The following is an 11137-nucleotide window of genomic DNA, read 5'->3' as shown; positions in this document are numbered from 1 at the left end:
CAATTTATAGATGTTTGTATGATTGATGAATTCTGGTAAGAGTGACTGTGGACTTTATCTTGGTTATCACTGGTGTTACTGCTCCTCACTTTTGTTTCTACTGCTGCTGGTAACACCAGTGACTATCAGTAACACCATTGAACTTTGTGTATATGTAAGTTATTATCAAAGTTCATACAAATATGCTATCAACACAAATAAGCATTCAGTATTGTTACAGTATCTTAACCAAATCCTACTGTGTTACTTTTGTCAGGTATGGCCAACTTAAGTGAAGCAGAGAAGCAGAAGCAGTACAACACAGGGAAACTGCAAAAATCACCCTTTTTATATTTCAATTGAGTGTCTGTAGGGGAATTGCAACATATTCCATGGCATTTTCTGTTTTAAGATGTAATAAATGGTTGAAGTTGCTTTGAATAATCATGCGACAAGTAATTGGTTACATTATGTGCAGTGTAACATTGCTGTTTTCTATATGTTATGGTATTTTTACCAACCTAATTATAACATTATTCAAAAGTAAACATATTAAGGATATAATTATTACATTTTGATGTAACTTTTTATTTCTCAATAAAGAAGACCATTTATTTCCACACTGAGGACCACAGCAGGTGTGAGTGCTGGCGTGTTGGTGTGTGTTGGTGCTGATTGGTCCTTTAGCGGTACTTCTCAGCCAGAGCCAGGGCCAGCAGGGCCAGGAACTTGTCCACGGCAACATGGATCTGAGGGGTGAACTCCTCCGCGAACATCATGGACAAGACCACCAGGATGCAGTGGGACAGAATCTGACGAGGGACAAACAGAGCAAAGAGTCAGTTTGATTATACTGTACTGACAAAAGTGCAACGACACCTTCTGCAAACGTTATAGGTAAGCTAATACATGGCCCATACGCCTATAGAGCATATGGCTATGTTGGCTATAGTTCGTGATAATTACCTTGAAGTTGACAGGGTCAACTCTAAGCATGAAGGCGTGCAGCTCGCTCAGGGTCAGGAGACCACCAGCCAGGTCATCGATCTTGCTCACGGCCTCGTACACGCCACCCATGACCGTGATGCCGTGCTTCCTAACCGGAGCGCCGTTGGGGCTCAGGTCCTTCCAGTGAGCGAAGTAAGACTTGGTCTGGGGGTACACCACGATCAGCCTGCATGGAGGAAGGAGAGAAAGGATTGGTTAGGGTAAGTGGTAATTGGGTAATTGCTCTGTCGAATATTTTGTATCTGATAAGGGATGCATTGAATCATTATTTTTGCAGTCAGTTTCAGGGATTGGTTTGTATTTTTAGAAATACATATAGGCCCGTTAGATCATATTCTATTAGAGTTATTTAATACAATAACGTCTAATACAATTTCCATAAATCGAATGATTTTCGATAGACTCGACCCCATTGTAGCCTAACTGATGATAAAGTCTCCCAATATTTACCTGGCGAGAGCCTCGGCGCCGATCTCATCCGACCTGCTGGAGACCTTCGCAAAGAAGTCTTTGACGATGACTTTTTCCTTAGCTGATAGGCTCATTTTGGCAAGAGGTTCTGCTATACCACACAAGCTATTCAGAGGATGAATGAAGCTTTAGATGGGTCTGAAGTTAGATGGATCCTGACACCTCTTTTATGGCCCAAGACATACATGTCACCAAGCCCCACCTCTACTCGGTTTCTATTGGCTATGAGGAGATAATTTTGTGAAATGATGAGTGAGATGGAACATCAGTTCGGTGAATTGAGGGTGTTGTCTTGTCTTATCGCTTTTGGCTATATATGGTAACACAGCAAATCCCTATACGTTTGACATAGGCTTCATTACCCAAGTTCATTGCCAGGCGTTGCCAGGCGTTGCCGCCATATCTATTAGAGCTAAATATAGCCTAGAAACATTTATCAAAAAATTTAGCCTCTTTTCATAAAATTGGGACTTCGATATCTTACTATGAAACATATATGATCTGTTATAATGCAATAATATATCTTACACAATATAATGATGATGAAGACTTACTGCTGCTTGCTATTTGACAATAACCTAAGTATAACGATTGGTCTGTTCTTATGAAAATAGAAAAGTGACCGTTTTATAATTGATTGAGTTGCTAACAGAGGAGTGGTGACTTGATATTAGCAGATGGGGAACAAACAGAATGAAGACCAACATTCGATAGGTTCTCAACGAATAGAATGATTTCTAGAATGAAGTGCCTGATATCGTGATACTGAGGATATGTTATGTAACTTTCTTTATGAAGGTGTTAGTTATGTGGCACCTGCCTTCTACATCTGCCTGTGTGATGATGAGGAATAATCTGCTTGGGAACAGTATAGCCACAGTGGAGAGACATATGGTTATACATTTTATTGGGATGCTTTCATGAAATAAATGTAAGACGCATACATACGCCTTTCACACATAGACTTTGGCAGATCTTGTCCGGGCCTACTGTATGTGGTTAAAGATAACACTAGGTGTTGCCATTCTTATCTTCTGAAACCCCTCGTAGGTCACAGCTGGAGAGGCCAGGCCAGCTGCTGCAGGGGCCAACATGGAACAGGTTGATGTGGGTCACGTCATGTAGGCTACCTGCTGACCTTAATCATGTATGGATCTGGTATAGGAATCTTGAATCTCATCCCCTTATATAGAGAAAAAAAACTTTGGCCAATGTGTAAAACTTTTTTTTTTTTTTTTTATGAATATGGGGTAGTTTCCTGCACCAAACAAACTAGCTTTTTCTAAATTTAGCCTACAAGTGGAGGTCAATTGTATCAAACAAAACGAAAAACAAACTTAACAGGGGATTAAAAGTTTCTGGAATATACTGTTTTGCATGACGGATATCAATATGACAACAGCTACAGTACACTCATGTAAATTTAAAGTAAATACTTTTGAAAAGTGCATATTAACTGTTAAAGACAAAAACGTTGAAATTGCGCAATCCATCCATGGTGCATTGATGTGCGTTTTATAGCCCACTTTTTCTTCTCAGTCAAGACATAGAGGTGTATCACTTCATAGTTTTGTTTTTGTATGTTTTATGCATTAATAGTCATATTAATGTTTGTCACGTGTTTTACAGCCAGCAACAGTACGATTCAGCCTGGCCAACTCTGTTGGCTTGTAGGCAATGTGCATCCATTCGCTAACTTGTTCATGTTGTCTAATGTATTATTGAATTCAAATGTTTATAATGTGTAGATCTAACATCTATATATGAAATAACCATTGAACCCTTTAAATGTGTCTTATTCTATTAGCTATGCTTAAAGTGTAATTTGTCTAGGCTTACATGGATATAATTACGCACGTGTAAAAGGAACACACATGATCAACAAACAGATGCTTCTATTCTTATTGTATTTCTTCATTGAAGAGTGAAACACATGAGCACACAGGCTGTCTCCTCTGTCAGCTATATGGAGACTGACTCTAGTGGTACTGTTTGCCCAGAGCAGACACCACCACGGACAAGAACTTCTGGAAGGATGCCTGATACTCGGGGGTGAAGGTGTTACCCATCTTCGCGGCAATGACGATGGTCAGACAGTCAGATAACAGCTGTGAAAGAAAACGAACCAAAGCAGAAGTGAGATGTTTAGAATGTATTTGGGGGTAGCTTGATCGAGTGGTGTAATGATATACTTTATACACACACAAAAAAAACATTCATTAATTGAACTTCAATGTACTTTTGTATCTTACCTTGAAGTTGTCGGATCCACGTGCAGTTTCTCGGAGTGCAGAATACTCAGCTCGGCGTAGGTGTTCTTGATGTCATCCATATTCTTCAGAGCTCTGTCCAGACCGCGCAGCACCGTGGTGCCGTGCTTAGCAATCAGAGGGTTGTTCATGATGGCCTCTGCGTTGTACAGGTTGCCGAAGCCCCCAAAATACCTCTGGGTCCAGTGGTACACGATCAGACACCTGAGGGGAGCGGAGAGAACAGAGTGAGGCTGAACAACAACAGAAAATGACGAAGAGGATGAAGATTAAGCGGACTAACAATCCAAATTAAAGTAAACCTAAGTTTCTTGTTTTACCTTGACAGGGACTTTGGGCCAACGTCGTCATAGTCTAGAAGAGAAGATGTAGGAGATGGCCGCGCGCTCTTCATCTGTCCACTCAACCATGGTTGCTCATAATGATTTAGCTTAGTTTCTAGTGAGAATCGGAATCTTTATTTTTATGGTATTTACGCACTCCACCCCCAAAACGAAAAAGTGAATATGATTGGTTGTAGATAACCCATTATGCTTTAGATAAAACATAATTGAACATTGTTGAATAGGTCCTCATTTTGGTTGATTTCCGTGAAACAGCAAAAAAACCTTGACTTTGAAACCAAAAATAGATTCTGAGGGTAACTCTCAGGTTAAAGCCTATACATACAGTGCATTCAGAAAGTATTCACACCCTTTTACTTTTTTCACATTTTGTTGTGTTACAGCCTGAATTTAAAATTGATTAAATTGAGATGTTGTGTCACTGATCTCCACACAATAATGCATAATGTCAAAGTGGAATTTTGTTTGTAGAATTTTGTTTAAATTAATACAAAAATAAAAGCTAAAATGTATTGAGTCAATAAGTATTCAACCCCTTTGTTATGGCAACCCTAAATAAGTTCAGGAGTCAAAATCTGCTTAACAAGTCACATAATAAGTTGCATGGACTCATTCCGTGTTTAATAATAGTGGTTAACATGATTTTTAAATGACTACCCCATCTCTGTACCCCACACATACAATTATCTGTTGTAAGGTCCCTCAATAGAGTAGTGAATTTTCACAGATTCAACCACATAGACCAGGGAGGTTTTCCAATGTCTCGCAAAGAAGGGCACCTATTGGTAGATGGGTAAAATATATATATTATTATTAATTACACTTTGGATCGTGTATCAATACACCCAGTCACTACAAAGATACAGGCATCCTTCCTAACTCAGTTGCTGGAGAGGAAGGAAACTGCTCAGGGATTTCACCATGAGGCCAATGATTTTGAGACAGTTACAGAGTTTAATGGTTGTGATTTGAGAAAACTGAGGATGGATGAACAACATTGTAGTTACTCCAATAGTAACCTAAACATCAGAGTGAAAAGAAGGAAGCCTGTACAGAATACAAATATTCCAAAACATGCATTCTGTCTGCAACAAGGCACTTAAGTAATACTGCAAACGAGAAATGCAATTTTTGTCCTGAATACAAAGCATTATGTTTGGGGCAAATCCAACACACATAACTGAGTACCACTCTTCATATTTTCAAGTATGGTGGTGGCTGCATCATGTTATGGGTATGCTTGTCATCGGCAAGGACTAGGGAGATTTTTTGGGTAAAAATAAACGGAATACAGCTATAAGAACAGACAAAATCCTAGAGGAAAACATGGTTTAGTCTGCTTTCCAACAGACAGTGGGAGACAAATTCACCTTTCAGCATGACAATAACCTAAAACACAAGGCCAAATCTACACTGGAGTTGCTTACCAAGACGACATTGAATGTTTCTGAGTGACCGAGTTAGATCGGCTTGAAAATCTATGGCAAGACTTGGAAATGGCTGTCTAGCAATGATCAGCAATCAACTTGAAAGATTTTGAATAATTTAAAAAAGAATAATGGGCAAATATTGTACAATCCAGGTGTGCAAGGCTCTTAGAGACTTACCCAAAAAGACTCACAGCTGTAATCGCCGCCAAAAGTGCTTCTACAAAGTATTGACTCAGGGGTGTGAATAATTATGTAAATTATATATTTCTGTTTTTCATTTTTTATACATTTGCAAAAAAATCTAAAAACAAGTTTTCACTTTGTCATAATGGGGTATTGTGTGTAGATGAGTGAGACAAAATATATTTAATCGATTTTGAATTTAGGCTGTAACACAACATAATGTGGGGTATGAATACTTTCTGAAGGTACTGTATGCAACACTATCGGAAGTATCCATATGGCTGACCTCTTTAATAATATAGGCCTACTCTCCATTACTTTCGCCATCATTTTGTGGTTGTGAATCATTTTCATTGCATTTCAATGAGATCTCTCTTATTTATGATTGCAAAATAAGTATGTAGGCTATGGCATTGGCATAGCATTGGTTTCATTGCAACCCTGCCTCCTGATAGTGTACTTCCATAGTTGAAATAACAAGGGCAATTTGATGCCATTGTTTGAGATTTCATTAGACCTAATTAAAAGCGTTACAAATAATATTTTAGTTACAATCCTCACATTGGGAACAAGTTTCCCCATCCTCTGACTTGTTATTTGCAACAAACATCTGTGTTATCTCCTACAGCAAGACACTTCCATTTTTGACAAATGAAGCTCAAAAAGGAAAACTCTCGAACGTCATTCGTGCCATGATTGACATTCGTGCGTGTACATAAAAAAAAAAAAGATAGGACATTAATGTATTAAATGTGGCAATAGTCCAAATTTAAATCAGTGATGAATACAACATTTGCCAAACGGAGACACAAATGATAACAAGGTTATTTATTATTTAGATGTACATACATGATGGGCCTCACATAAGCCCGATGCGCCTCAGTTGTGCTGTAATATATTGGCACCCTTGCACGATTCACTATTTATTCTACAATAAGTTGAAATTGAAAAAATATTGTGGTTATCGTGTGTATTTGTTTGACATACAACTGCACAGGACCAAAAAACAACAACTGTGATTGAGATTTTCACTTTAAGTAACAAAAAGGGCCTGTACTAAATTATTCAGAATTCAAATTAATTTGGTTGGAGGCAGGTGATTCTCGCTTGATGTGTAATTTATCTCAACTGTGGTAAATTGCAGGTGCCTACACGGTAAAACAATAAAATAAAAAATAACCCATTCAACCAGAACATTCTGGTCCGTTGCACTCCATTGTAAATTGCAAGGGTGCCAATATATAAAAGCACAACTGTATAGCTACAAGAACATCAAAACATTACTTTAAGCAGTGATAGTCCACGTGGAAACATCTCCTTTACGCACTATGCCATTTGACTTTCTGCCAGGGGCATTGCGTGGCCATGCGCCACAATGATGTCAATAATGACGTGTTTAATAAAACCTCCTAATTAAAATACATTTTTAATACACTTTATGCTTGTAACTTCAACAAATGATATACACTTGGGATCTACTTGGGACGTACTTGTTATTTAGAAATGTATGGTCCACAGCAGACGGTTTAGTTTACACATTTCTATACCCAAAGGGAACTCTGTCACAACTGACCTACATAACTTAATACAGCTGAACAAGTAACGATTTCCTCCTTATTATAGAGTTAACGACACAAGAGCACTCAGATGTGTTTTTGTCAGGTTTTATTACAAAAGAAAAACACAAATAAAATACACTATAATAAGTTAATGGAACAGCAACATTTGGTTTATATTTTGGGGCTATGATGCTCCTTATCTGTATTTCTCTGCAAGGACGGCTGCGAAGGCCGAGAGGTACTTGTCCATGGCCGCGTGCGCGACAGGATCGAACTCATCACCCATGTGAGCGGCCAAAGTCACGAGGATACAGTGACAAAGAAGCTGTGAGAGAAATAAACAAAACACAAAGGAAAAAATCACAAAATAAACCACAAGTGCACTTGTTCACTTCCCTTCATAGATTTTAAATGAAATGACTGGTATAAGAAATATGGTGGAAACTCCCAGTCTATGCCAACACCAATCCAATGCCTTTACATTTGTGGGGAGTAGTGAATGAGTGCACAATTCAGGGAGGAGTAAAGATTATTAGGCACAATGAGTGTGTTCCAGCAGATGATATAAGTAGGGATAGGGATGTTCTAGGGCTAATATCTGATGGAACAGTTCATCAAGAGAAATAGAGAAGGCACCTTGAAGTTGCAGGGGTCTATTCTCAGTTTGTAGGCATGCAGTGTTTGGAGCGGTGCCAGGGTGACCATCATCGAGCTGATGTCTTTGGAACACTCAGCTATCGCGAGAACTATCTTCTTCCCGTGGGAACGCAGGTGTGGGGACCCGGGTCTGATGTCCAGGTGGGCGAAGTATGTTTTCGTCCCGGGAAATGTCGTCATCATCCTGTGATACAGTGATAAAGTATAGGTCTGGAATTGGGCATCATATTTGTGACTGACAACAGGTCCAAGAGAGACCTCTGTTGTTGGCTTCATTCCCACCAAGTTTGGGTAAATAGACCATAAACCCAATTTAATTGCAAAATTATTGTAACAGGCTAACCATATAATAAACAAAAATGTACCAATACAAAAAACATATACGTTTTGTTTTCATTCTAAATCCATAACACCTTTCACAAATACATTTTCCAATACCAGAAGCAAAGACAGTTTTTGCCAACGAAATGTCCTAGTTTTATCACCTTTTAGCCTACCATATCGAAAGTGGCATCTTATCAAAAAGGAAGTTATGTTCAGATGTTTGTTATTGCTTTTATGTTATTTACAATTAACTTAGGCCTACCTTAGAAGGCATTCAGCTCCGATGTCGGAAGCCACGGGAATCATTTTGTCCCAAATTTTGGCAATCAGCTCCTTTTCGTGTTTTGTGAGCATATTGTAACCCGTTGCGCTGGTGCTATGCGTAAAAGTTGAATGCCTGGAAGGGCGCACGGCACAGGTCTGCATAAAGGTGTTAGTCAACCATTTTTTTTGCACCACTATAAACCGTCAAAATGCAAGAAAATGACGTTTTCTGGCAATATTAACAACAATTGTCTAAATTAGGTAAACTAAATGGTAATTTGCTGCGGTCGTAGGCCTACTCCTTGCTTCGGGTTGTTTTCCTTCTGAATGCTGCGGAGAGATAACCACGTGAGGGTGGGCAAGTTGCGCAGAAGACCCAACATCTTCTGATATGCGTCATGTAGTCTACTGGGGGCCTCTTTTGACACTACCACACTGTTAATTTGACCAGAAAAAACCCCATAAGAAAATAATGTTGTGTGTGGTTGCTCAACATATAATTTAATGAAGTAAAATGTAGGCCTACTTAAGCCTAATGCATTGTAATAAAATTGACTTAAAATGCACCGAATACAGTGGTTTGGGTGAAAGTGTGAAGTTGCAGTTGGTGTCTCACGAAGTTAACCTACCCCTTAGAAATTCCTTGCTGTGGTTACTGATTTTGACCTCATCCCTGCTCCCCTTATCGTAATCTATACATGCCAACCAGGGCCAGGCAACTGACTTGGCCATGAACCCATATTGTAAACATATTCATGTATATGGGTGATTCTACAGAAGTGGTGTAATTGCTGTCCCACCACCAAAAAACTATATAAAAAACAGTTAACTCTCCAAATGTAGGATTTTGTTTTACATCATGATATGTTCTAATTCATTCCAAGGCAACAACAAACCTATTGTTAAATTAATGTAGTACAAAGTCATTGTTTATACACCTATTTCTATTCAGAGGTGGCTGTCCCACACAAATTCAGAGGTGGCTGTCCCACACCGATTCAGAGGTGGCTGTCCCACACCGATTCAGAGGTGGCTGTCCCACACCGATTCAGAGGTGGCTGTCCCACACCGATTCAGAGGTGGCTGTCCCACACCGATTCAGAGGTGGCTGTCCCACACCGATTCAGAGGTGGCTGTCCCACACCGATTCAGAGGTGGCTGTCCCACACCGATTCAGAGGTGGCTGTCCCACACCGATTCAGAGGTGGCTGTCCCACACCGACTCCTAAACTTCATGTTTGAAAATAAAGCAATTCATGATTTTCGATTTCAATAAAACATCTTGAGTTGTTCTATTATTACATTGAAAGATACTGATGTAATTAGTGTTTTTGTTTATTTTTATCTTTCTCTGAAAAATGCTGTCCCAACTTTTGATGTCACTACCGAAACACACACTTTAACTGACTGTAGAATGAATGTGCCTTAAGCCCCACCCCTACGAATATCACCAGGTGATGGGATTGCACCCCTCTCCAGAATGGCCACATGGTGAGTAGTCTGCAAACACTTTGGAGAAAATGAGTGAGCAAGTTGGTCAATCTTCATGTATCTTTAAGAAGTGTTACTACTGAACATCTAATATTTCAAGAAATATGTAAAGTATGGTTTTGGGACCCAAATATATATGTTTGCTGTGATGTACTTCTGTCCAAATGAAAGCTAGTCAGCCATATGCTAGCTATGTGGATTCAATTGTCCAAACCGAAATGGTCACAACCTAAACAATTGACACCATATACAGTGAGGGAAAAAAGTATTTGTCCCCTGCTGATTTTGTACATTTGCCCACTGACAAAGAAATGATCAGTCTATAATTTTAATGGTAGGTTTATTTGAACAGTGAGAGACAGAACAACAACAAAAAAATCCAGAAAAACACATGTCAAAAATGTTATAAATTGATTTGCTTTTTAATGAGCGAAATAAGTATTTGACCCCCTCTCAATCAGAAAGATTTCTGGCTCCCAGTTGTCTTTTACACAGGTAATGAGCTGAGATTAGGAGCACACTCTTAAAGGGAGTGCTCCTAATCTCAGCTTGTTACCTGTATAAAAGACACCTGTCCACAGAAGCAATCAATCAATCAGATTCCAAACTCTCCACCATGGCCAAGACCAAAGAGCTCTCCAAGGATGTCAGGGACAAGATTGTAGACCTAGACAAGGCTGGAATGGGCTACAAGACCATCGCCAAGCAGTTTGGTGAGAAGGTGACAACAGCTGGTGCGATTATTCGCAAATGGAAGAAACACAAAAGAACTGTCAATCTCCCTCGGCCTGGGGCTCCATGCAAGATCTCACCTCGTGGAGTTGCAATGATCATGAGAACGGTGAGGAATCAGCCCAGAACTACACGGGAGGATCTTGTCAATGATCTCAAGGCAGCTGGGACCATAGTCACCAAGAAAACAATTGGTAACGCACTACGCCGTGAAGGACTGAAATCCTGCAGCACCTGCAAGGTCCCCCTGCTCAAGAAAGCACATATACAGGCCCGTCTGAAGTTTGCCAATGAACATCTGAATGATTCAGAGGTCCCGTGTAGCTCAGTTGGTAGAGCATGGCGTTTGCAACGCCAGGGTTGTGGGTTCGATTCCCACGAGGGGCCAATATGAAAAATCACTCTGGATAAGAGCGTCTGCCAAA

General features: G+C 39.7%; 2 protein-coding genes and 1 pseudogene across 3 annotated transcripts; all 3 read right to left on the bottom strand.

Annotated features, from left to right (window-relative positions):
• Nucleotides 1–607: 607 nt before the first annotated feature.
• On the bottom strand, nucleotides 608–1578 carry hbae5 (hemoglobin, alpha embryonic 5). Its single transcript, XM_084141576.1, has 3 exons — nucleotides 1438–1578; nucleotides 946–1153; nucleotides 608–791 (listed from the first exon to the last, which is right to left on the bottom strand). Exons 1-3 carry the CDS (start codon nucleotides 1530–1532, stop codon nucleotides 663–665), a joined length of 432 nt encoding a protein of 143 aa, XP_083997702.1. The 5' UTR covers nucleotides 1533–1578; the 3' UTR covers nucleotides 608–662.
• Nucleotides 1579–3437: 1859 nt separating this feature from the next.
• On the bottom strand, nucleotides 3438–4138 carry LOC311100647 (hemoglobin subunit beta-2-like; annotated as a pseudogene). Its single transcript has 3 exons — nucleotides 4049–4138; nucleotides 3711–3932; nucleotides 3438–3566 (listed from the first exon to the last, which is right to left on the bottom strand). The product of its transcript is annotated as a hemoglobin subunit beta-2-like (transcript).
• A 2399-nt stretch (nucleotides 4139–6537) lies between these two features.
• Nucleotides 6538–8809, bottom strand: hbae4 (hemoglobin alpha embryonic-4). The gene is made up of 3 exons (XM_084141545.1): nucleotides 8488–8809; nucleotides 7881–8085; nucleotides 6538–7569 (listed from the first exon to the last, which is right to left on the bottom strand). The coding sequence occupies exons 1-3, from the start codon at nucleotides 8649–8651 to the stop codon at nucleotides 7441–7443; spliced, it is 498 nt and encodes a 165-aa protein (XP_083997671.1). The 5' UTR covers nucleotides 8652–8809; the 3' UTR covers nucleotides 6538–7440.
• Between the last annotated feature and the right edge of the window lie 2328 nt (nucleotides 8810–11137).

The sequence above is a fragment of the Coregonus lavaretus genome (assembly GCF_964263955.1).
Source record: "Coregonus lavaretus genome assembly, chromosome: 25".
Lineage (NCBI taxonomy): Eukaryota > Metazoa > Chordata > Actinopteri > Salmoniformes > Salmonidae > Coregonus > Coregonus lavaretus.
This window is presented reverse-complemented; position numbering and strand designations above follow the sequence as displayed.